Source organism: Manduca sexta, chromosome 14 (genome assembly GCF_014839805.1).
Source record: "Manduca sexta isolate Smith_Timp_Sample1 chromosome 14, JHU_Msex_v1.0, whole genome shotgun sequence".
NCBI classification, from domain to species: Eukaryota; Metazoa; Arthropoda; class Insecta; order Lepidoptera; family Sphingidae; genus Manduca; species Manduca sexta.
In genome coordinates, this window is record NC_051128.1 from 8,862,050 (window position 1) to 8,888,990 (window position 26,941).

The following is a 26,941-nucleotide window of genomic DNA, read 5'->3' on the forward strand; positions in this document are numbered from 1 at the left end:
CTACAAGAATTTTTCAATCCGAACCGGAAGTTCCTGAGACCAGCGCGTTCAAAAGAACATACTCTTCAGCTTTATATAATAGTATAGATAATGTATGGATATTTTGCCTATTACATAGTTTTATTAGTTGAAAGTTAAAACATAGGTTTTAACTTTCAACTAATAAAACTATGTTAATTTGTAATTATTATTTTGAATTACAAATGTAGATAAGCAATAAAATAAATAGCAGTGATTGTAAAGGTATTTTATTTTACTAAGTAAAGAAGTTATTTGTTAATGCTGTTCTTTCTCCAACATCTTGATTCTCTATATTGTTCTCATAATTAATAATATCAGCAGTTGATAATTCCACTTGGGTTGGAATTTCCTCTAGCCTGTGATTCCGAAAAATATTGTGCAAAACTGCAGTTGCAATTATTATTGTTTGAACTTTAGGTAAAGATAAACGCAATGTCAATGCAATCACAGGGAAGCGACGTTTCCATGTACCAAATGTCCTGAAAAAGATAATATAAATATTTCCTATTCATCAACAAAAGTTGATGGAATGGAGAAACACCATAGTTCCTGAAAAAACGATGCAATTGCCCTTGTTTGTACCTATCTAATAGGTCGGTAGGTACGGTATTTTTTGTAAATAATGTCAAAAATTATTTACCTTGTACATAGAAGTAACACGAATATACGAGATCAGTTTAACTAACAATGATTGGCAAGCAGATTTCGAAAGCCTAATCCAAACGTGAAATCAAACTCATCCAGGGTGTGCATGTAGTTAACTTTTTTCATTACCCGTGATGAAGCGCGACTTTCAGTTTCGCTATCAGTATTGCTAGTCCCTCCAAATCACTGTCGTCACTGTCACTAGAGAATATGGATATTTCCATTGCCTTTTCGTTTCCCTTAAAATCAGTGTAAGCGATATTCAAAACATATTGAGTAAACTGAGGAATTGGTCCGATTGGAAAATGCGATTGTTTACAACAATCAAATCAAATGTCAAAACGGGTAGATAGAGTATTGGCAAGCGTAAACTGTCATTTTCAAACAGAGGGTAATCTATGATCTGTAATCCGTCCTCTCAAAGATCGATTATTGTTAGAGATAGCTTACTGAATCTATGGATTGGTTATTGGCATGCTTTATCCATAAAAACGAATGAATTATCAATCTTAGATGGCATACATTGGATTAGGATTGGTTATTAATTTCGGGCGATAGTCAATATACTTAATGAATCTATTTAAATATTAAACAATAAGACACATTAAATTAAATACATTATTTATTGCGACATACAATTTTTATGTCAAAGTACAAAACGATTTATACCTGTTAAGTGTTACTACAATTATATTGGTATGTTAAATTTATTTACAATATAAAATATCGCGAACTTACTAAAACTTAATCTATATTGTGGACATATATTTTACATACACACATATTCCATATAATACATTGTCATCATATTATGTACATAGGTAATATGCAAATAGAAGGAAAATAAGTGTCATCGACGCAGGTCATTTAAGAGTATTTTCCCAATTCATTAGATGTTGACGTTTCGTAAATAAATAATTTTATAACGTTCAGATCGAAACCATTCATTCCACTCCAGAAACAGAGCACACATACATGCAGTAGTTATATTAAAGATAATATTATTAAACAGGTGATTTTTCTTGCAAAGGCACTTCCTCTGGGGTTGTGCCATTTGCATTAGTTCCTGCGCGATCATTGGGTGGCCTTTGCGAAGAAAATTTATTCTTAATTGATGACCAGTTCTTTTTAACTGTTATTCCAGCTACTACGAGAACCATACCGGCTACTATCATTCCGATGACACTTTTATCTACTCCTCCAGTATTGGTGTTAACAGTTGTTGCCCCTACAGCTACGTCTGCCTCGTTTCCATTTGCTGTTATGGCTGGGTTATCTACTACTGCATTTAATAGTGATATTTCTTGTGACGTTTTGTTCCCCGGGGAATGTACCGAAGGTTCACTCGTTTCCAATATATCACCTGTAGAAGCAATGGTTGGTGTACTGTTTGTTGCCCCGGTTTCTTTAACATTTTCCTCGATTTTAGTATTTTCTGTTGTTTTCGTTTGTGTTGGTACAGCTGGTTCTTCACTGTCCTCTAGTATGGAAGTTAAAGCGATCGTGCCCGGTAAAACTGCAGTCAACAAACTGTTTTCGAGATCATCTGGTGCATCTGGACAATCATATGTGTGCTTACTACATGATCCAACGCACACATATTCTAAACTGTCTTTCAGAATACGGCATAAGTCATCGATCAGTACTGTCGTAGAACTGGGCAAATTAACATGTCGCAGGGCTTTGAAATTGGAAAATGTCTCCGAAGTCAATCCCTGCAAAAAATACATAAAATTGAGTATAATAATAATAATATCAGCCCTGTATTATATACTTGCCCACTGCTGAGCACGGGCCTCGTCTACTACTGAGATTGATAAAATTGAGTGAATTGATCAAATAAACAACATGTCACAAAAGAAGTGATAAATAAATGTCGTTTATGCTAATATAACACAAATTGTTTCGATAAAATTCGAAAAACAGAGACTTTTTTTCTAATTTACTGGCCTCTAACCTAACCGTTACAAATAAAATAACTATTTTAGATATCTTCCGTGATAACTTACGTAAATGTTATGTTTAATTATCACTATCTACTTTTATTTAGTTTAAGTTGGACTGTACACCAAGATTTATTGTTGTAAAATGATATAATATTATACTTGCCGTTCTCATGTCGTTCTCACCCAAATCTAATTCTTCTAGTTTTATTAAACCGAAAGCATTTTTTAAGTCGGTCGGATATTCGACTAACCTATTATTGGCTAGATTTAGGTTTGTTAATTCCGGAAGTTCGCTGATTGACTGAAATATTAAAATTATAAGAAATTAATACATCTCCATAAATTTTGGTTTGTAGAGGACTACATTTTAGTGGACAATATTTACATTTCGTTAAATATTGTTCTCATTTCATTGTATTCAATATTATTATGTCCTTGTACCAAATATGTATTTATTCATATTATGTAAATATTAACTAAAAAGATGACACTTACACCTAATGCTAGCTCCATAATAGAATTATTTTTCGCATTTAAAACTTTCAGGTTTTTCAACGCGGATACTTCTTTTGGTATATGTTCTATCATGTTATTTTGGACATTCAATGTTGTAGTTTTAGAATCTAACGGCGTAGGGAATTCTTTAAGACCAGATCCAGAACAATCCACTACGAAATTATTAGATCCGCCTTCAGTGTTGCACGTACAAGGGTTTGGGCATATGAAGTCGCCTTTAACCGTAGTTGCCTGTTCATCTTCATTTAATGACGTCACTTGGACGTCTTCGATCAACGGCACCGCAGGCAGGGTGGTCACTTCATCCGGCAAGTCTATGGCGCCTGCTCCACTACCCTCTATGGTGTTTCCGTCCAACTCGGAATGATTGTCTGGAGGAAATTGGTTATCGTTTTCAACCGGGATGTGAAGTTCGTCTTCATTCTGGCCGGTTGCACTTCTGTAAGATAATTATTGTACATCGGTAGGAACATGTGACTTTATCGAATGTAAGTATCCGTAGTTTTATCGAAATGAAGTGACGCAAAATTGTTATAAATCAGTAAGATAAAAATTACGATAAGTACCAACAAGGGCGTAACTGGGGCAGATTTGTTACGGGCTCGAATACTTATATTGAAAACTTAAAAAGATTTTATGAAATACAAAACCAATATCCTATTATAAAGCTGAGTAAATGTGGCAACAATCGTTATTATTAATCTATCTACCTTTATTCTTACGTCACAGATATTTAACAATGCTATTTTACGTTTTAGTATGGCGATTAAGACGTAAAATGATAATTGCAATTTATTAAAGATAATAATATCAACTAATACAATTTGATTTCACTGTATGCTGCACATTTGTAATATTATGTAAAATATTATACGAATAATTTGTAATGACTGCCAAGTATGGAACAATATAACAGCTGCTACTAGATGGAATTAATAAAAAAAGAATTGTTTACTTACGCAAAGAGTATCGCTAACAAGAACAAGCAAAGATGTCTCAATTTCATGGTCACTCGCGGATGCAAACACTACAGTGAGACGTGCCAACTGAATTCAGGAGTTGTTACCTGTCGCGGTACAAGTACCAGCGTAGCACAGAGCACATAACTCACTGACACTTATAACTATTATCACTCATTGATAAGATTACCAGCCGCATGGCACAGCTTATCGCGAATCAAGTTTGATAACGACACTCTGCATAAACGAGAAACATTTGTCGGCCGATTTTCAATATCACCTTTTGAAACATAGCAGCGTAAGACACAAATGTTTATATATTTACACATATGTATTGGCAGTCACGCTCCACACAAAATGCTCCGATCTCGACATTATCTGCCAGCGGCTAATTCTGACGTGCATAAAACCGCGCGTACACTTAGTATTGAGCAAAATTTTGTAAATTGCATATTCACCAGGAAGTTGAGCTGTATTAGATCATATTTCTGTTCATATTAACTAGAAATTTCGCAATGCCGGAAATAATCATATTGATTCACATTTTATCGGAATCGACATGAAAACATATTACACGTACATTTTAAATTCTTTATCTTTACTTCACTTGTACATAACATGTATTAACACAATTTAACACACTTTCAGCGACCGCCTTGTGACACAAAAAAAACATGACTACGCCTCGCTTCCGATTATTTGAAACTAATTACTGAATACGCTTAAATTTAAATCATGTTAATTGTTCTTGAGGCAAACATATTAGTAGGCTATAAAATAATCTTCATAATACTTTAAACTCTTTAAATCTTGAGTGTTGGTTATTGTGGCATGATTTCGTCAAACTAATAACGGTTAGTAATATTTTCCCTCAACTTTGTAGTTATACAGAAGTTTCGTAGAAGTCATAAAATAATTATCACAAAATTATGCATTGATTGTATTTCATGTATCAATTTGCACCTTTGTCAGCCAATTACCATGACATTAAGTACAATTGAACTGTACTCTGCATTCTTATGGTACTACATCATCTAGATAGATAAAAGATGAAAAATGAATGAAAAATTGACCGATCGAAATATGAGCTGTCAATATAAAAAAATAATTTATTGAAGCATACCAAAATCTTTTACGTTTAGTATAAAAAGCCAACCTACTTCTTCAAGCGATTGCTCTCAAGTTGCATAATCTTCAGATTTCGTATATACCTTATTCAGGAAGCATTTTATAAAAATCACCTTCGAAACTATTACTGAGATAATGATCATGAATCGACTTCCTAATCTAGACCTAATTCGAATATCTACAGACCTATACTGTTACTACAATAAATTTATTTTGTTGTTTGAACAGTACTGCAATGGCGGCGATTTGGCAGACTACCTGCAGACTAATCGTCTGTTAAGCGAGAGCACCATCCAGCTGTTCCTGCGACAGTTGGCGGAAGCGATGCGCGCTATTCACGCTAAAGGCATCGTACACCGCGACCTCAAGCCGCAGAACATCCTGCTCACCCACAACGTGGCACCGCCGCGCACTCCTCACGCCTCTGAGATCACACTAAAAATTGGTACGTCTTTAAGATAGACGTCATTTTGCATTAACCTATCAATACTTACAAGTTAAATTGATTTACGAAGCCCTCCGAAACTCCAGGGGCCTTATTCTCTATCCCGCACGTTATTTTGACAGTGTGTAACAAGCACGTAACACAACGCATCATGTTTAGTACTATAGAAATTTGGCTTACAGAATACCATTCCACGCACATTTCTCGAAGATAACATGACACGGCCGCGTTACGCGTTTACACAATCATACAGAATAAGGGCCCAGGTATCCTTAACTTAGACATATGCTTTAACAATATCTTTACTTCATTGGGTCTACAAAGACATGAACTTATCTTAAAATCAAAACAATAATTCTTAAATAATGTTCAGGTGCATGGCGATTTAAGATAAATCAGGTAAAATTAAGATGGTATCCAGCCAGTAGGTAATTCTTACAATTCGTGGAAATTGAGGAGATTTTTTGTATAGAGAAACAATATCATATCGTCCTAATTAGCTCATTGACAAAATCTATATATCCTTTACTACATATAAAAGAAAGTTCCCCAGCCGCGACTGTCTGTACGTCATATATTTAACAACTACCGAACGGATTTCGATTGAATTTGATATAGAGATAGTTTAGGACCCTTGGAAAGAAATAGGAACCTTCTTGTGCCGGGGAAAATATATAACGGGACTTTTATCCTGTAAAAACTCTCAGGCGGGCGAAGCCGCGAGCAAAAGTTGGTATAAGGCCCTCTCTCCCGCAAACTACCTCGCATTTGTTCCATTTATTTACGGCGCAAAATTTCGGGCGGAATATGTAAAGATTAATGAATAATTGGTTTAAATAATCAAATTTATCTATCTTTGAAATTTTACAATATGTTTCTTGTTGTAGTATCTATCTAATAGTGTGGGTTGCAAATAAAAAATATGTGTACTTTAGGAACAAGGGGAACAATCCCGTCATACATGATTGTTTCATAATTAATTACCGTTTACGCAGCGCATGCAACGGAAACTCAAAAGGAATCAATTTTTTCCCGTTTTTCCTACATTTTTCATTAATGTTCCATTCCTATTGGTCATAGCGTGATATATAGCCTATAGCCTTCCTCGATAAATGGGCTATTACACTAAAATATTTCTTCATTTCCAATCAGTTATTCCTGAGATTAGCGCGTTCCACCAAACAAACTCTTCAGCTTTATATATCAGTGTAGTGTATTAGGTACGATTTTAAACTTTGAGGGTAGTGAAAAAGTGAGCATACTACTATTTTAGCCAGTAATTACGTACTCAATTTAAAATTATATGGATAATCAAGTACGAGAGCCAGGGTTGATACAAAAAATGTGTGTTTAAATCATTACTTTAACGGAAATAGTTATGGAAACATTCGGCTGGATATCTTTTTCCGGTACACTCGTTTGCCCCTAACGAGATCAATATCTATTTAACATCCGGCACGGTACACATTTACTTAGTATGTGAATTATTATCACCAAGCTGACTCATGTATGTTTACCGGTATAAAGAAAACACGCTTAGCCTGGCTTTAATCTTATATCAGATATTGTCTCATATTATAGTAATTGAATTTTTAAAATATTAATCATAGCAAGTAAGACCTGTTATTTGTATTTTCTGCAACTAATCGACAGTCTTTGCCCTTGATAAATGTAATGATCAAAGGTTTTCTAGCTATTTCGTTATTTTTTTTAATTAACACGTACTTGCGGTTTTTATGCAGCCGACTTCGGATTTGCAAGGTTCCTCGAAGAAGGCAACATGGCTGTCACGCTCTGCGGATCACCAATGTATATGGTGAGTACTTTAGTCATTATCGACATCACGTCCCAGGCTATGATATTAAGAATTAATGTAATTATGATTGAACTATATCGGTGGAAATTCTTACTCATATAAACGACATGTAATTCAGTTTATAAATAAACATTTTCTTATTCGGACTCTTTACGACGGGTAAAGTTGTTAATACGAAACTGCACGTTACAGGCACCAGAAGTAATAATGTCATTGAAATATGACGCTAAAGCAGACCTTTGGAGCCTGGGCACTATCGTGTACCAATGTCTGACGGGCAAGGCGCCTTTCCAAGCCACTACTCCTCACGAACTCAAGGCATTCTACGAGAACAGTGTCGATCTACAGCCCAAGTAAGGAGTTTCCACATATATTATAGATTATGTTAACAAGCTGGCCCCGAGAGACTGTTAATGAATATGGACCATGCCATATGCCATTCTCCCAAAGGGGTCGTAAACGTCAACTGAGGTCTGAGTGACAATTGTACGCTTGGTAACGTAAACGGATTATAGTTTTGGAACTAAATTTATGTATGCCTATTTGGACATAAATTAGCGATTAATATAAAATTCTTAAATTGAAACTGCTATCCATTATGTAGTTAGAATAAAAAATAACGTCATTAATAATCGATATTACCACAACATAATGTAGACCGAAGTAAAGTATAAAGTTCCGTTTAGATGAGAGGCGTTCAATATGCAACCAGTAACTATAATATACACAACAGTTTTTGTTGACAACGTGTCTAAATGCGACTGATCCCAAGCCGACTCTTATTTTTCTTAACAAATTTACAATTTTGTGTATTCATATAGTAATATATTAAATAATTGTATAAGGGACATCTTAAATTAGTTATTAATTTTAATCGCCCGTCTATATCCATCCTCATGTTTCAACACATCAATTATGTAGATTGTAGAACAAAGCAACCTCCTTTACATTGTTCTATGAACTTATTCAGCGTGTGCGTGAAATGTTTAATCACGATCTAAGCTCTTTTACCTTATATGACTAATTACACTATAAATAGACGTGTGGAATTGTGCATCGCGATCACTTTTTGTAGCGCAAAATTTCACGTATTTCTTAAAGGTAAATCCATTTAAATACATTAAGGTTTTAAATAAAATGTGATTTACACTTAACAATCATTGCTGTGTTGAGTATCGCGGCCCAACTTTTACAGAATATTATTCAATGACTCAACAGAATAACTTGAAATGTTAGGTTTATTGCTGCGGTTAGCACTGCGCCCTATGGGTGTTTGTTGCTGAAAATTATTTCGCATCGTAGTTTGTTACTACAATTTGTTTTCACTCGCAATTAACAAAATATTAGGTGTCGGTGTAGTAGTGATAGGCATGTTCATTGTACATAGCCGCTACGTGTTATACGTATGACCACTCAAGGCGAATCGTGATCAATTCATAGGATTTAACTACGTCAGTAGCCGCCCACTGCCAGCTCAGTGGCTTATACTATTTAACCAGTCAAGTATTTACTTGACTCCGGTATGAACTTAAGGACCATACAACTAAAAAAGTTAACTCTTCCCAACCGCTTTAACACTATTAATACGAATCTCATTATAATTTTTTAGTGTCAAGTTTCGACAAGGCCATAGTCGTCTTAAATGGAGTCAACGTACATAAAGAAGGTCGTTAATTGAAGCAGTCGTAATAGCGCTCACGTGTTCTGTATGAGAGCAATGCATTATTTTTTTTGCTCACACTATGGATACAAATTAACATAGTAATATGCGATATAATGGTAACTGCCTACAGTATTGATTATTTTACTAACGTGGGGTAAAGTCTCAAAAGATTCTGTTCCTAGATCTCTGATAGGAATGCAATAATGTTAAAGCAATATAGTCTTGATATCTATACTTTCTATTTTTTAAAGAATTATGTTAGTAAAGTATATACAGAAATGTTCATTCGTGTATGTATTCGAATAGTGGTCGTCCAATGGTCGAAATTGGACCATTGAATTTGATGTATTGGATATATTAATTTTTTTTTGCAATCCTTCTCTAGTTGAAGTTTAATTATGCCAATAATATTGCCATGCCATAATTACGCGTAATGTCCTTAAAAAGGGGTACAAAATGTTTCCTTCACATATTAATAACTATATAATAATTGTAACCATGTGTAAAATAAATTATACGCTCAGTGTGTAAACATGCGAATAATAATTGTAAATACCAAGCTAAACAAATATGTATATTGTGTATGTTGTCTAAAAACTAAAACAAATTTACTTTAATATTAAGAAGTAATCCATAAAGCCTCGTTGACGATAAGCTCTTAATGCACGTTTTACCTACGATACACGGATTCTTTGCAGCGTTCATAATATTTGAAGTTGAAGATGGTTCTCTACTAATAAACGCTCATGCTACCTAACACAATCTAATGGCTGACTGAAATAAATATCTGTAACTAAAAATTGATTATGCTTGCTGCACTCAAATCACCAACTGTGCAATTATTATTGCACGGTACCGCGTACAAGAGAGGCTGTTCGTTTGTTTTTTCATCACCTTTCGACACGATAGCATTTTATAGCTCACAAATGTTTTATTACTCGAGTGTTCACCCAGTAGGAATTTCCCAGTTCGACCCTATTCTATAAATTCGGTTTTATACAATATTTGTATTCAAACAAACTAGCAATGACTTTCTGGCAATAAGACTTCTTAGTCTTCTGTCCATCGACCAATATAGATCTCTTGTTAAATGTATAACGATTTATTTTGACATCGCAAAAACTTTATTGATGTCTCTATCAAAAATTGCAACCAGCTTTCAAAGATGCTCTGTCCCCTTCATGATAAATGGTGCTTTATTCAACTAAATGATTTGTGGTTACAGGATGCCAGCCGGCACAAGTTCCGAGCTGTGCAGTCTGCTGATCGGGCTGCTGCGGCGCAACCCGCGCGAGCGCATGCCCTTCGAGATGTTCTTCAACCATCCCTTCCTTCAACGTCCACGTAACACTTCCATTACCAGTAAGTTTATATTATATACATCTACTATTTGCTAATAATGATAAACTATCACTTTAACATACATACAAATCTATACAAAAACATGTTTTGTACATTCTTCTTGTAACAGTCACCACATAATATATAATTATGTATTTCTAGCGCGCGTTTAATGACCTAAAATAGCTTCATGCTATAAAATAATAATTATTATGTGCAATTTATAGGTTGAAATCTTGCGTTAATTTTTACATATTTCAAATTCAAATTATACATTCTTTCATTAAATTTGTTGAGCTTGTTTGCTACAAACAGTATTGTGAGATTAATTCCCTTACGCGGTATGTCTGGGTTGTTCTCAAAAAATAACGTTGTAACCTCAGTACTGGCTCTTACGATGTAATTTGTCAATTAATACGTTATTGTGACCGTATGAGTAATTGTCAGCTCTTCGCACATCACACGACACTCACACGCTTACAACGTAACAATTTTACAAGTAAGTAGCTCGATGCTTTCAGCAGCAGTTCATCCAAATACCTTCCACATTAATTAACACTGCAGTTCTACACAAGCCATTAATCTCAATGTCAATATGTATCAGACGCGAGCAATAAGTAATTCCTCATTAACATAAACAGTTTGCTTATTATCGTTAGTATTTGTGTGTTCATTAGCCTCCACGTGGACAGCTCTTTATCATTTCGACTAGACAAGTGCGCAGTCTCGTTGAACGGTTACAATAATTTACTAAATTATAACATTATCACGCTTCACACACGCCACATCCATCTTAACTGTTTTTAATCGCAAATAATATTATAATTATAAAGAACTAGTATTCACCTAATTATCTGATGCGAGGTTGGCAAACTCGTTGGCAGTTGTAGTTTATAGTCCAAGAGTTTTTGAACTACATTAATGGCCTGCTTTTTTATACATAAAAAAGCACATTTATAATTTATAGTCATCATGTGTAAATATTGTTCAGGTTTGGACTCGGATCTGCCCGACATATTGGAAAGCGATCTCGAGAGTCGAGCCGATACTAACTGTTACCTAGAGGAATCGTGGGAGAGTCAGGGTACCGCATTAATTTTTAAATTCGCTTTGATTGTGCATGGGGTGGATTGACGATGTGACGTAACCGTGTACATGCGATGCGCTCTAGAATCTAACAGACGGTCACAGTTGGGTGCGCGCCTCCGCAGTGGCACAGATGGCCCATACCAACCATCGACCAAGCAGCCCGGCCTCGCATAATACATTCTAACAATAATTTACAAACATGGATCACAAGAGCCGCGCACCGGGAACGAGCGCGTGCGTCCTAGTTCAAAAATTTCAACGACTACAAGTTCACAAACAGCCGTCACAGAATCACCGCTTGGCATTTGTCACAGTTTGTCGTTGGTTATATTGCAAAAGAGTTCTGTGCCGTTGCATGCCTGTGGCTTTGTATGTTACCGCGTTGTGTGAAGCAGTGTTGAGATGTGGTCCGTCTGCAGGAGGCGGGTCGGGCGCGTGCGGCGCAGGCACGTGCGCGGCGGGCGCGGGCGCGAGTGCGGGCGGCGGCGGCGGCGGGGGCGGGGGAGGGGGCGCGGGCGCGCGGCCGGCGCCGGACTCGGCGGGCACCCGCGCCGCGCACTCGCCGCACCCCGCGCACCCCACTCCGCGCATCACCGTCCCGCCGCCGCAGCCCACTGCAATACTCACGCAGAAGAAACCACAACCTACATCCTCCGGTAAGTGCATATAGGCATTCTGTATTATGATATTCAATGGGAATTTCCTCTATAGTCGAATGATGACATAAAATACTTACGAGCCCAGAGGGGGTGATACATTTGATTTCCAAGTTAGCGGCTCGGAAAATGATTAAGCGTTTATCATACTGGCAATATGTACTAGGGCGAATGACGCTATTCGCAGCGAATACGTTGAGTGTCCGCTGCGCTCTCGCCTCGCTATAATAATTCTCGCAAATCTTGAGTGTGATTACAACCTTAATAGGTATTTCTAAATTAGTTTACCAAAGATTTTACCTATTCCTTTGGAGAACGTAGTACTAAACAGGCAGGCAGTTCTTATATTAATATTAAGTAAATCTCTTGAACTGACAGATTGTGTCAGCAGGAAGTGCGAGTCAATAGGACGAATGAAATCATAATTTGATATTCAAGAACTTGTAAAATTCACTTGAAAACGTTATCTGTGTTGTTCACTTATTGAACTTAACGTGTAATCAGCAAACACAATCTGAAACCGTGCGTTGTGTGTGATAAGATACACTCTTACGTTGAAGTGACCGTAAATGAATGAGATCAGTAGGATCTAGTACATTCGCCACTGCTTTATTGCAATATGTTTTATAATTTATGACTGTGTAAATGAGGTTCAAACTTCACAAACAAATTAATGTTTAAATAAAAACATACATTAAAACCTAATGAAATCTGTATTACATAATTATTATGACATGATATTTTATAATTACCGTTTAACTACCAGCGCGGGCGGCCTTGTTGACAAAATAATATTGATAATGGTTATAATGCATGCTTTTGAGCAATCTCCTCAGTAACTGAACACAGTACGTACTTTGTGTTGGGAGACCTCTCATGATACATAGTAATTACAACGAAATAGTATTTTATTATTAATTTTTCGTTATGTTGATGTTGTTTATTGTACTGAACGTAATAAAATTGCATTTGCAACACACATATTTGACCAATAATATTTTGTTCTTTCGTTAAACTGCATCTAAATATACAAATGCGACTAGTAAAGCGTATATATAATCTTTCAGAATCCACTAAGTGTCAGTATAATCATAGTCGTACGTTTTAACTATTAACAGCATCAATACTATTGATGACGCAATCGATTGCACATCAAGTTCATCAGCATCAAGGTCTAGTGCCGTTGTAAAGAAAATACTATAAAAACTATCTCATGTTTGTACGGCACCGAGAATTAATTTCTAAATAACATACATCAAATTGAGCGAATAGTAGATTATCATTATTCTTATCATTTGAAGTGATTACACTGAGAATAGTTTCGATTAAACATATTTAGTTCTTGCATGCTACTGGAGAATTACGTTCAATGTGACATCATATTTAATCGAGAAATCTCAAATGACGTAGGTACGTGAATATAACTATCTGGTACGATGTTGCTTTTGCTGGTTATGAAAAATATAATATACTCACTATAATTATGGAAACTGAAGACCTTGAACTTGCAAGTCACGTTGAAGGTCACAATACAAAATGAAAGCATAATCGAGTTTTAACGACCTTTCATTTAATGTAGTGCATAGAGTCGACACGCAATATGGAGTTTTAGCGGACTGTTAGGTTATAGATTTTCTATTTCATTGCGGTATAGATTTTGTATGACATGAAATGCGTTTCTTTATTGAAAATGAAATGTGTAAGATAAGGGAGGGCATACACATTAAAAAAATCACTAAAGAATTAAGCACGACTCTGTAATGTATCAATGTTATTCTACATAATTAATTTTGTATTAAAGATCCTTTATTGTCAAGTTCTATAGATCACTACATAAAGTGCGAAGAGACTATATGTAATGATCTATAGAAATTGACAATAAAGGATCTTTAACAATATAAATTTGGCTGTAACACTTATACGAAATATTAGATCATCGCGAATAAGAATCTATGCTCACGATTGTGATGCCAAAGCTGTTTTTTTCTTAGTATCGGGAGCAAAAGGGCAGATCATAACTTACTGCACTGGTATAATTACCAATAAGTACCAATAAAACAAATACTATGATAATTTAAAGTGCTATGTACGCTGCAAAGCACTATAGATAACCCCAACTGGCCCGCCCTTGGCTGCCTATAGGTGTAATCAACTTTATTACAACAACAACTTATTGTCATTTCCGACATTTTTACACGTTAAAGTTCCCATTTGTTAGTTGCTGTGCAATTGGTGATATGTTTGAAAGATAAGTTTGCTTATTACTCAAACACAGTTGTATAGCTACCAGTTATTAAATCGTAATATGATCATAATCCGTTCACTTTACTTCAGAAGTGAACCTTCGCTGCCGAATCACACTGTCCGATTTTATTAGTAGGTTGTTATCACGTTTTTCAGTTCACTTTTTTGTATGATTTATTGTTAGATCTTCTTATTTAATACTTTTCGATAGTAATAATTTATTGGGTTTGAAACCAGCACCTCTGGTGCAACTAAATATAAATATTGATTTTACGATATGTTTGTATCTGATTTCTTGAATAAATATTATTGACAAATAAGTCCCTTAGTACCTAATGTATTTAAATAAACACTCATAAAATATTTATCTGATTAGGCAAAGTTTGAGCGGTGTTAGCCGGTCGTGGCAGGGTCACTCTGTCCATTTAGTAGGACATAACAGGCAGCGCGTGTGTACATAGGTTTGTTAGCAAGTGCACGCCGATATCTTGCAGCGCAAGGGTTAATCGGATGCATTCATAAATAGAAGCCAAATTGTAGGCACAATTGTTTATCCCGACATTTTGCTTAGGTATGAATACCAAGAAATGGTCTTGGTAAAAATCCTAAAAAATTAGTACAAGTTCTAAACCGGTTAAATGCGGATCGCGACTCCGTTATGATCCATTTTGATAGGTTTTCTATAAAATATAATGGTTGCCAATCGCCATACAACATAATAATTTATCATTTATTATCCAGCATCAACAATATATTTATTTTATAGTAGGTATATATGTGTCGTTGTAAGTGGTAACGAGCCGGTTATGTGCCTTGTGCAGCCGAGTCGTCCGAGGCGACATGGGCAGGCGAGGAGGACTTCGTGGTGGTGGAGGCGGGAGAGAGCGGGTCGGCGGAGTGGTCGGGCGCGTCGTCGGGCTCGGAGGCGGCGCCGCGGCCGCGCTCGCTGGCGCTCGGCGCGCCGCCCGCGCCGCCCGCGCACCCACACCCCCTCGCGCACCCGCTCGCGCCCGCCAGGGTACGCCGCGCCACACCTACACATACATACACATCACAACTTCCTCGATACTCACTAGTTACTTTTTTTGTTTTAGACTATATAGAAACCCGCAATAATTAAAAATATTGACAAATATGACACATCATTAATAATGTCGCAATTTAAAGGCTATATTCCCACCACCTACATCATTAGGTGGAACTGACTATGCCATAAATAAAACATGAAGCGTCATTTAATCTGATCATATTTTTTTAACAGTATTCATACCTGATATAACATATTATTAAAGTAAACAGCATAACAATTAAATCGCTTGAAGATATGTTTCAACGTCATTCCATGTTTAAGTAAAAACAGTTATATTATGTAACACAGAACTAGATATTATTATTCTTCTAATCATCAAACAAAACGTTTTGCTCAAAATGTATTGCCTCGTTAATTTAAGTAATCACGCTATTGCTGCTAACCACTGTATCGCAGTGACTAACACTGTTGTGTACATTGCAGAACCCACTTGGCGTAGTGTCTAACAATAACGTCCCTCGATCGCAACCCATTGACGTACTCCGAACGAACTACAGTCGCACCGCGACTAACATTGGCTCTCTGTCGCCACCCACTGTGAGTATACGTCGCATTCATTCCTCCAAAATCATTTCATCAAAACATAAATAAAGCGGGCCACACACGCCCAAGAATTTAAAATCGAGCGACACAGTGCCATTTATGTCTGTCTGAGTTTTACTTCGTTCAACGGCAAAGTATATTAAATTGTACACTATAATCATACAGTTAGCGATCTTTGTGACTACTGTGTGTAAAACTAGTAAATGCGTAAGTGTGACGTGTGCGGCGTGTGTTGCGTGCAGGTGCCGTTCACGATGGGCACGCCGCCGTCCACGCGCCGTCGCAGCAGCAACTCTGGCAGCTCGCCGCCACCCTCCCTATGGCAGGTGTCGCCCACCAACCAGGCAAGCCCTCTGCGCAGATCAGGTATGTACTACGTTATATTCAACAACACTAAGATATTTTATTAATTGTGAAAATATTAATAGTACTTTTCGAGCAATTGAAGGGCTAAAAAGCGAGCTCTCGTGGCCGGATAAATTTAGCAATCAAATACGTCACATCGATGCCTGACATCCTCGTCAGACATGTAGCATATTCGTTGTGTGGTGGTGGTCAGGTTCAAGCGTGATGTTGTTTGTTCAGGGTCGTCGCCGCCGGTGCCGCTGGCGCTGAAGGCGAGCGGCGAGGGCGCGGGGTGCGGCGCGGCGTGCGGCGCGGGGTGCGGCGCGGGCGGCGCGCGCGCACTGCCCGACGCGCTGCTGCGCGCCGTCAAGCTGCACCCGCCGCCCGACCCGCCCGTCTACATACCCAACCTGCAGGAAGAGACCATACTCGCTGTTAGTACAACGCACCCAACACACACTTACTTGTTAAATATTACACTAGTCGTAGCCTACTATTTTTTATCTAAGCAAATACAAATAAAAACTTGTAATTACAAACTTGTAATTTGAAATTTCGCCTTCTATTGATCAAAAACGGAACTTTTATCTTTCTCCATATTGAAGACCGTTTTTCAGATTTCATATTCTTCTAATAATAATGCTAATTGTAATTTATGCGAGTAATGAATGAACCTTGATTGGTGATGTTGATTATAAAATATTTTTTTAAGCCATTGGTAATTTTGTGATGTAATTTTACCTCACTAATGATCTTTGGTGTGATGATCACAGGAGGAGCACAGCAAGGTGTTCTCGCAGCTAAACTTCGTGCTGATGCTGGCGGAGCTGCTGTCGGATTTGGCGGTGTCGTGCGGCGCGCCCATCGCCGCCCTCATGGACGCTTCGGACGGTGAGCACTTCCTTCCACTCGTACGCAACAAACGCCACACATACTCATAGGTCATACTACAATTTTAAATATGGGCACAAAACTCGACTGCCCATATCTTAACTTTTAAAAGTCAGCAAGGAGTGTCAGCGCTCAGCCATGAAAATAGGGTCCATTCCAATTCCACGTACACTTGAGAAGCGACGCGGTTATCCGCACCGCTGTGTCGGGTATTCTTTCCATTCGCTTTATCTGTCACGCTCACTCGGCGCTGCCGCTCGCCACATAATCGCTCCTGTTGCTTCACGGGCGGCGACACGAGGCGTGATTCATACTTCCCCATATCATTTTCTTGCCGTTCGCTGCGCCGCACTAACTTGCCGCTCAGGGAAGCAACTATACAGATTGGGCCATATACTACGTACTCTTCTACACACTACGACAGACTCATGGATTGGTATATGGAATACCTATACTATCCAGACGTAACTTTTTGATATCTCAGTATCTGTTGACTGTGTAAGATACCTGCGGTACTCAAGCCCCGCTTTCAGTGTGATAGTATTCGCAGTGCATAGCCCTAGAGGCGTTGTGATTGTCTAATATTGAGTAAACTATACTTTAATTGGCTGTCATTGGCTGTGAACAAAGCGTTATAAAACTGACACTATGCATTCGGGAGCACTGTGTATATTATATTTGTTGTGAATAGTATTCTCATAGTAAACAGGTGTTATTTTTCTATATATTCGTGAAAATAGTGTGTTCTAGATCATAGTATTCAGTAATTAGTAAGCGTGTATAATGTGCGTTGTGCGTGGTGCAGAGCGCAGCAGCGAGAGCGTGCGGCTGGGCCTGCTGGTGCAGGCGATGCAGGCGCTGGCGGCCGGCCTGCGCCTCGCCGCCGCGCACTACCGCGAGCGCACGCTGCAGCCCACGCCGCAGGTGCGCAACGGTACGTACCCACGGCCCGCCGCCCTCTCAGGCTCGAGTGCCAATCAAAACCTATTATATATATACATTTTAATCATACTTTATGACGTGCTTTTATCTTTGTAGTGACATGTGACCTTATCCCTTCTAAAAATACAATCTGGATTATTTGACAAGACCCAAAAATAATTCTTATAGATATCTTCCTTAATTAAATTTATTCTGACATGTAGTAACAATAAAATCATGTATTAACAATAAAATCTATATACGAAACCTTGTCATTTATTTCAGTTGTGTCCCTAATGAATGGAAAGTACAAGTGGATCGTGAACGAGTCGAGACGGCTACACGAAGCGGGCGTTACACCCGCAGTCTGTGATAAAATACTGTACGAACACGCCATCGAACTGGTGAGTACAATATATCCACTAACAGGACAGATCTGAATACAGTATTATAGCAAGAGCTAATTAATACAGTAATCGCAATCAATAAATTGGTATGTCGCAGGATATAATATTCGTGTGCAAAATGCAACACAATTTTAACACGAGGTGTTATGGAGTGACAAATGTGCATTTCAGTGCCAGATGGCGGCCATCGAGGAGTTGTTCGGCGACATGAAGGAGTGCGAGCGGCGGTACATGTCGGCGCAGGTGCTGCTGCACTCCCTCGTGCAGCGACACCCGCTGCACCCGCAGCACCGCACCACGCTTTCCAAATGTAAATACACACAAACTGACAAGCTCAACATTCGCGCTAAAACATTATCTGTAACCGATGTAGTCTGTTAGCCACAGAGCCTCCACAGCTCAATGACTGATGACCAATACTGAACTTCATTAATTTGTAAACAAATAGATTGACCTAATGACAGCGTACAATATATTGTAGCAAGGCTCATTTTCGGTTGCAATCCTCAGGTCGACAAAATGTTGTAATTTATTGATTCGTAAAAAAATTTGTGTTGCCTTGAATCGGAATTTATGCCATATGTGGCAATAATCTGTTGATTATGTGTATATTTGCCGCGAATATAGATATGAGCTTATAATATAAATTATAGAACAGAGTTTTTCTTTAACACCTAACTAGTTCTTCTTGTGAGTATGATTTATTTGACTAAAGTATTTCATAATAACTCGAGTGGTATATGTTGTTTTTTCATCAGATCGGGACGCAGTGCAAAGGCGGCTAAATTGCCTCAAAGGACCGCGCAAGATAATGGATGTAAAACTTGAGGCTGGGATCTCATAATGCAATCCGTATTCCAGCCACGTATATTAAGGACACGTGACGCAAGATGGAAAGTGATTTTATTTTGTTTTCAAAAATGACTTAGTGAGAAAAAAATATGATAACTATTAAAAAATGTATAAAAGTATAAGTGGATAATATCAATAAAAACCCTTGTATACTATGTTGAAGATAACCAGAGATTGCAATAGTGAATTATATTTTTTTATATTCAGTGCATTGTAGGAGGAGTTTTTAGTAGTTTGATAGTCATTTAAATGTTTTAGTGCTGTACGAATTCTAGCGACCGCCTCAATGAATATAGCTCTTTAGAATATTATGTGTGTCTTAAATTCTTCAGTAATATGATTGTATTAAAATTTGAAAACCTAGTATTATAAGCACATTTTCAATTGAATGGGCATCATCCTGTTAATTTCAAACTATATTTTAAAAACAACAGAAAATAGTTCAAAATAAAATATTTTTTCGTTTCATTGACAGGTATAAATATAAATAGACAAAAAAACATAAAAAAAATCGTAGAAAACGTAGTATTTTTTCGAAGTAAGTCTCATATTAACATTTTATTATAACTGACTTGTAGAGTATTGTGTAAAATGGAAATTATGAAGTAATACGTCGATATAAACAAAGTTATAGAGATCTCATTGTCGACCAATAACAACATGGCATTTTTAGGTTAAGCTGGCGAATTATGGTTAAAAGTGTTTCCGGACAAATGCATGTATGAATGACTTATTGTTATTTTTGTTTTTACGTTTATGTATCCACGTCAACTACACTGTTTTATTTTGCCCAAATTGTGATTTATATTATGTAATATTTCCTCCTCTGAGAAAATGTTTAATGCTTTATCGAAATAAGAATAAAGACTGTTGTATTATTATTTTTTCTGTTTAATAAATACTTACTTTTAACACCGTGACATATATATCTTATTTCTTTCCTTAAATCAATCTGTGTGTTATTTAGCTAAGTACGGAGCAATGCTTAGTGCTTTCGGCAGAACAGGCTCCGCAATGCGAAGTTATAAAGACGCTGTTATGAGCTCATATTGAAATATAACTTTACTTCAGTTAATTGTTACATAAACAAAGAAATCAAACTGTGACATGGCCATTACTTTATTAGTGTTTGATTGCACTGGGTAAAACATAGTGATTAGTTTCTCTTTGGTACTGGGCATCATCAGAGTATTGTTGGTGAATACAGGTGCAAATAATAATAATAAGAATAAGTTAACATTTTTGGTATAAACAAAACATGTGAAAACACTGTAATAACAAACATACTATATTTACGCATACAATACCGAATAGGGTACCGGACTCATTTTTGTTCTTTACTATTATCAAATATTTACATAATATAAATTATAACCAGGGATGTTATGGATATGAAATTTCGGATATGGATACGGATATGGATATAGGAATAAAATTATATCGGTTTCGGATACGGTTAAGGATAATAATTATTTCGGATTATCCGGTAGTTTCGGATAGTTTCGGTTACGGATATTTGATTAAAGTAAAATGAAAAATATATGTATATATATATATATATATATATATATATATATATATATATATATATATATATATATATATATATATATATATATTATGTAATACAGTAGGGTGACGAATACTAACTATTGTTCATCGTCATCGTCGATTATTAATTATCGATGAACTAATTGGGGGACATGGGTGTTCGGAAAAACTCTGTGTTTTAGAAGTAGTGACACCTCCTCTCCGTGAAAAGTTTTTATCACACTGTTTATATTTTGCAAAAATTACTTTTAACAGGACCAAAAAAAAAAAAAAAAAAAAAATTACAAATTTCACGTAGCGTGTGAGCCGTGAAACAAAAACATGTCGGAACATATTATCCGTAACTTATCCGTAACTTTTATAACGGATACGGTTACGGTTATGGATATATTTTTATTTCGGATATCCGATAGTTTCGGTTACGGTTACGGAGCTCCATAACATCCCTAATTATAACACAGAAGGAATTATTAAAATCCGGTAAAAAATCAACAAGTTATAAGTCTTTTAATTTCGGTGGAAGGGGTAATTAACAAGAAACAGAAAAGAGACGAAATATCCACATGTGACGTCATCGGGAATTACGACGCGTGCGAAAAAAGAGATGAAGCGATATCCCCACATCGCGCCCACTTCTGCACGTTACAATATTTTAAATATGAATTACTCGCTCATTTTTTAACCAATTGTGATACAGTTTTCGCAGGAGTGCTTCTTTTTCGTATTATTAACCATTACATATAGAATAATGTACAAAATCAAGCATAGGCCGGTCCCCTATTAGCAACAGCAGGATAATATATATTTTACAACAAATTGTTGTGAAGCCTTTGCTGACTTAAATTTAAGGTGCAATGCTTGAATGACAAATCGTTATTGAAGTTGTAAATTATATGCAATAAATAAAATACTATGAATAATCGTCATCATCAACTGCTGACGCTACTATTTTTTGGCTAGAAACCACAAATGTTATACAGATTAAAATCCAGTTAGCTTTCAAACTAATTGGAATGGGTTGAAATGAAAGGAAGAAACAGTAGGTAATACAGTTCAGTTTATTATATTTAGTACTGCACAAATACACCAGCACCTTGTTTCAAATATTTATATGGTTTCACTCTATTTCGACCTCGTACAGGATTTAGCATAACTTTATCCGGTGGAAACTCTGATGAGCCTGAAGTTTCTAGTAAAATATCCAGACAAGTTAGCAACTTTGATATCTGATTGGAAAGGCACCCATGTATATTATCGCCCCCAGAGACCCAATCAGTGTTTATTATTCTCTCAATGTCTCTTATATCGTCATTAATTCCAGAATGATGTGTTCCATTCCAATGAAGTGTCAGAGAAAATATTGGTGCTACTTTGGGATAATCGCTCCTAAGAGCAACCATAGCAACCAATTTAGCAGACTGCCGCGTAATAATAGCCCTGTATAACAAATCATTTGGAGTAACTAGACCTTCAGAGATTAAAAAGTTGGTAGAAGGAGATTGAGAATACTCTGGCCAACCAACTGATTGCCATTGTGTCAAAGAACCGGACAACCTTACAGGACACGTCATATCCCCTTTGGCTGGGGTAATTTTTCCAGATTCTAGATCCTGCAATTCCCGCATAAGTTCAACTCTAGATTTCAGTCTCTTTTTCAAAGTCAAAATAAAGTTTTCAACAGTTGTTATGCTAAGGCTTCTTGATGGCTCTATAACTTTGTTGATATTTTGTTCACCAACTACTAAACTCATAAAATCTAAACCGCACATTCTTTGGGCCCAAATATAAGGTCTCCCAACTTCCGAAATAAAATATTGAAATGTCTCAGATATTCCGACAGAATTCAGTACAAATGCAGTGGCAGGGTGAGGGGAATCATTTCCTGTGTCTCCCGGGTATAGTTCATTCAAAATGCAATGTCCATTCAACACATCAGCAGCAGAAACACCTGTCACTGGTTTTGGTTGTGCGACTGTAAACTTCACAACAATTATCTTCAAATGTAATAAATATGAGAAAATCAGTGTGAGAGCAGTACCATCTGGGACTTTAACAGACAACAGAACATTTAAAGGATGTTTCCTTAGTACTTCCTTTTTCTTAGCTTCAGCTTTTTCCTGTTTGGATAATTTAGATGTTCTGTGGTGGCGTTTCTTCTTGTTTTGTTCTTCATCATTATTATCTGCATCAGAATCAGAGTCATTAGATGCAACAAGATCATTGTCTATATTATGCAGCTGTTCTAGCCTCCGCGCATCGTCTTCGTCGCCTGATATACCTAAAGATATAATAAAAATATTGTATATAAATGTATCTTTGATATTAATTTCATAACACAATAATTAATTTCACTTGAGATGATGTGGTACTTACTGACAGTGACAACATTGCTTCCTAAAACATCAGAATATGCATAAGCATTTGAGTAGAGCAAAAATAGTGGTGGAGGAAGCAATGAAGCTGTTCTTGTTTCATCTCTTTTCTCATCCAATCGCAGAGCCAAACATTCCTGCAGTGGTTTAGTGGCTTTAAGGACATCTTTGAGGTGTGGAGCCAAGGCATCTAGTCTAGAACGAGCTGCTGCAATAGCTGCAGCAACTCTATCTTTTGATGCTACCAGCTCATTACACGCTGCTGCTAGTTCACGACGCTGACGAAGTTCCCACTCCAGTCTTGCCAATTGTAACTGATGTTCATCTTTCTTTGTAATATCCTGCATTTAAAAAGATGATTTGTGTTATTCTCATAATCTTGATGAACATCAACAATTTATAATCGAATAGGGGTTCAATCTACATTTGAATTTGTACAATATTATATACATGTGGAATGTTGAAATTTGATAAATAGCGAACTTCTTCTGGATAATTTTATTGCTAATCATTACACATCTTATTTACTTCATACGTCCTAATTTCAACTGACATTTCTGTCATTAATTTCCTTTTTTTATAACCAGCCAGCAACTCAAACAGAATAAAACCTTCTTAGATTAACTATGCTATGATAACTATATATATCGGTAAATAGTAGGAAAAAGCCCTTCTGCGAAAACTGCATTAACTTTTGTTAAGAAATGAGCCACTTATTTATTTTTTTTATATTGCAATGTGCAGGAGTGGGCACATAGTGGGATAATAGCTTTACAATTTTCTTTTACACACATTATAATTACTGATAATGACACATTCAAGTATACTGTTTCTTGACACTTACCACTTTCTACTGAAATTCAATAGCTTTAAATTGTTTATTTTTTAACTTATTTTAATGAAAAATGAATCAAATACCCTCTTAGATTGTAGCTTCTGGCACAGCTTACAAAATATAAACTTGACAGTTTTCAGAAAAATAATAATTGAATTTAATAAAAATTAGTTAATATATAATTGTTTTTGTTACTCAACTTTATTATTATTAACATAAACAGAAAACATAGACTTTCTATACTCACTGCTCGTGACACGTCTGCTGGGGCATTGATATAGAAATCTTCAACTGGCACAAGCTCAATTTCTTCATCTTTTGATTTAAACTGTAGGCATTTTGTCACTTCTTTGTTGAGATGATCAGCTTCATAAAGTAAGTTCTGTAGCAACAGATGTGTTGAGTCCACCCTCTGTTTCTCTTTATGTAGTGCATCACGGCCTGCTCTGGTGCGTACTTTCTCCAAGCGGTTTAATTTTTTAAGTGCAACCAGTAGTAATGAAGCTTCAACTCTCTTTGCATTGATTTTTTCCTTTGCCTGAAGACAAAGTTTTTTTAATTAAAATAGGTAAACAAGTTACGAAGGAAAGTCTTAGTTTAAAATTGATATAAATTTAATCATTACAAATTTTAAATGTAGTGGCATGATAATACCTCCTCATTATCTTTGTTTTTCAATTCTGCTATATCCGCGAAAAGTTGTCTAATATCTTGACAAAGTTTTTTGAATAAACTGGCATCTCTATCCGCAGGACGTAGTTGAGCTTCTGTTTCTTCAAATTCCACCACACGCTGTAAAATTATCGTGTTATACATTTTAGAACGCAGTACATACATATTAAAACCACCATGTATCTAAATTACAATTTCAGCCACTGATTTTTCTAACCTTATACACATCTGTGGGGTTTTGTTTTGTAACATCGCTTGAAGAACTTGTGTTGATTTTGCGGCGTTTTTTTGCTGATACTTCCTCCTTTCCCATTATTGTATTTATTTTTATTTATGTTATCGCAATAAATGATTCAATAATCATTTATAATCGTACCAGTACCAGAGACAAATAAAGTAGAGTATAGACGCATGACGCAAGTATCTAATGCTGAGATCTAATGCTTTATTTGACATTACCTGATGTTTGTCAGATCACTGTTGCCAGATGACTCTAGTGAAACCACCCAAAATTTTTACAGAACGAGGTACCCAAATAAAGGCTTCGACTCTCGACCTCAAGAATTTTCATTGTTAAAAATTGCTGTGTTGGCATAAAATACGCCTATTTTTCAATCAATTAAGTAAATTTTTTCCCTTCAAAAGGCATGCACCTTGAATCCCAAATTTTGCGCCCACGTATTTAATTTATTCATGTAACCGTATTTTTCCTAAATTTCCGCTATCACGTATAAATCAGCACTTATTTGTGGGGAATTCTCCTAATTTACCAACACTATGTACCTACAGGCGACGCCAGGCACATACGCATATATGAATATAAAATAATTGATCGATATGCGTATTTTTCGCAAGTATATCGATATTGCATAGTATTTTATCGTTAGCATATTTTGATTATTTAAACATTCATTTAAAATCGAATAGTATAAATTCTTTTAAATTAAACAATTACGATTTTTAGCAACAGAGAGTGTTTCTATATATACGTACTAAATAAAATATTATGTAACGGTTGTTTGTAACCTATTTACAGAGTGGCAAATACCTAGGAACCTACCTAAATAGAATTGATTACGATCTGAGTGAGATTGGGTTTGAGAAATATTACTTTTGTGTAGCTACCTACATTTAGACAATTAGTTTATTCCTTTGGTCTAATTTTCTTATTTTTACAAGCCTATATATTTATTCTTTTTTTAAAAAAATCTTGGTCACACATAAAACATCTGATTAAAAGAATTTGTCAAATTAAAATTGTCAACATTTAGAAAAATCAGTAGAAAATTTTAAACGAAATAGTCTCTAAGTCTTGGTCGCATATAAATTTATTTTGCAAATACCAGTTTCACCCCATTGTTACAAATATGGTCCGGATTACTCACGTTCTTTCCCGAGTTCCTGTAATAAAATTCCGCAAGGGCGGCGTTGGCCATTCTGGTGGTGCGCCTGCTGCCGCAGCACCTGCCGCCGCTGCTCCCGCATCTGCCCCCGCAGTGCGTAATTATTCGAAAATCCAATCTTTCATTCAAGTTACAAAATATGTTCAATAATTACGTTTTAATATGGAATGTTTTGACTTTTTTACAGGCGGCCCAAGCTCAACCAGCTGCTTCCATGAGCACCGGAGCCATCCCCGACATTGACCTGCCATTGCGGTACAGGAGACAACCACTATCAGATGAAGAGATTGATCACATCAATGGAGGCGGAATTGTGTAGTCCTTCAGCTTAAAAATTGTAGATGCATTATTCACGTAGAACTTGAATAATGATTGCAGTATTTACTTAGTTCTGTGTTTGATTTACTGTATGTGATGTTGCTGATATTAACTTAATGTACACACTTTGAACTCTTTAATGTTATTGTTGTCTTAGTAAATATTTATAGTTATTTTCAGTGTATGTAGAGAAATGCCTGTGAATGGCATATATTAAATTATTTCGTATTTTAAATTTTGTTTCAGTAATAAACTATTACATTAAGATTTAG

At 36.3% G+C, this 26,941-nt stretch overlaps 4 protein-coding genes across 4 annotated transcripts in view; 2 read left to right on the top strand and 2 right to left on the bottom strand.

The window, feature by feature from the left end:
• LOC115445191 (serine/threonine-protein kinase unc-51) overlaps positions 1–20,438 on the top strand; it is a 41,501-nt gene extending 21,063 nt beyond the window's left edge. The window contains exons 3-16 of the mRNA XM_030171383.1: positions 5,444–5,660; positions 7,403–7,476; positions 7,669–7,829; positions 10,365–10,501; positions 11,972–11,973; positions 15,296–15,487; positions 15,983–16,096; positions 16,345–16,468; positions 16,688–16,881; positions 17,221–17,338; positions 18,144–18,272; positions 18,545–18,663; positions 18,838–18,976; positions 19,425–20,438. Coding sequence (XP_030027243.1) covers positions 5,444–5,660; positions 7,403–7,476; positions 7,669–7,829; positions 10,365–10,501; positions 11,972–11,973; positions 15,296–15,487; positions 15,983–16,096; positions 16,345–16,468; positions 16,688–16,881; positions 17,221–17,338; positions 18,144–18,272; positions 18,545–18,663; positions 18,838–18,976; positions 19,425–19,510 — 1,806 coding nt within the window. The 3' untranslated portion in view covers positions 19,511–20,438. The remainder of the gene's footprint in view (positions 1–5,443; positions 5,661–7,402; positions 7,477–7,668; positions 7,830–10,364; positions 10,502–11,971; positions 11,974–15,295; positions 15,488–15,982; positions 16,097–16,344; positions 16,469–16,687; positions 16,882–17,220; positions 17,339–18,143; positions 18,273–18,544; positions 18,664–18,837; positions 18,977–19,424) is intronic.
• LOC115445190 lies at positions 1,271–4,262 on the bottom strand. Its single transcript, XM_030171382.2, has 4 exons — positions 4,088–4,262; positions 3,108–3,567; positions 2,776–2,913; positions 1,271–2,381 (listed from the first exon to the last, which is right to left on the bottom strand). The coding sequence occupies exons 1-4, from the start codon at positions 4,132–4,134 to the stop codon at positions 1,671–1,673; spliced, it is 1,356 nt and encodes a 451-aa protein (XP_030027242.1). The 5' UTR covers positions 4,135–4,262; the 3' UTR covers positions 1,271–1,670.
• A 1,668-nt stretch (positions 20,439–22,106) lies between the features above and the next one.
• Positions 22,107–25,424, bottom strand: LOC115445224 (THO complex subunit 5 homolog). Its single transcript, XM_030171433.2, has 5 exons — positions 25,166–25,424; positions 24,931–25,068; positions 24,524–24,814; positions 23,443–23,782; positions 22,107–23,347 (listed from the first exon to the last, which is right to left on the bottom strand). Exons 1-5 carry the CDS (start codon positions 25,259–25,261, stop codon positions 22,137–22,139), a joined length of 2,076 nt encoding a protein of 691 aa, XP_030027293.1. The 5' UTR covers positions 25,262–25,424; the 3' UTR covers positions 22,107–22,136.
• A 542-nt stretch (positions 25,425–25,966) lies between these two features.
• Positions 25,967–26,904, top strand: LOC115445198 (translation initiation factor IF-2). Its single transcript, XM_030171393.2, has 2 exons — positions 25,967–26,444; positions 26,539–26,904. The coding sequence occupies exons 1-2, from the start codon at positions 26,316–26,318 to the stop codon at positions 26,668–26,670; spliced, it is 261 nt and encodes an 86-aa protein (XP_030027253.2). The 5' UTR covers positions 25,967–26,315; the 3' UTR covers positions 26,671–26,904.
• The last annotated feature ends 37 nt before the right edge of the window (positions 26,905–26,941 follow it).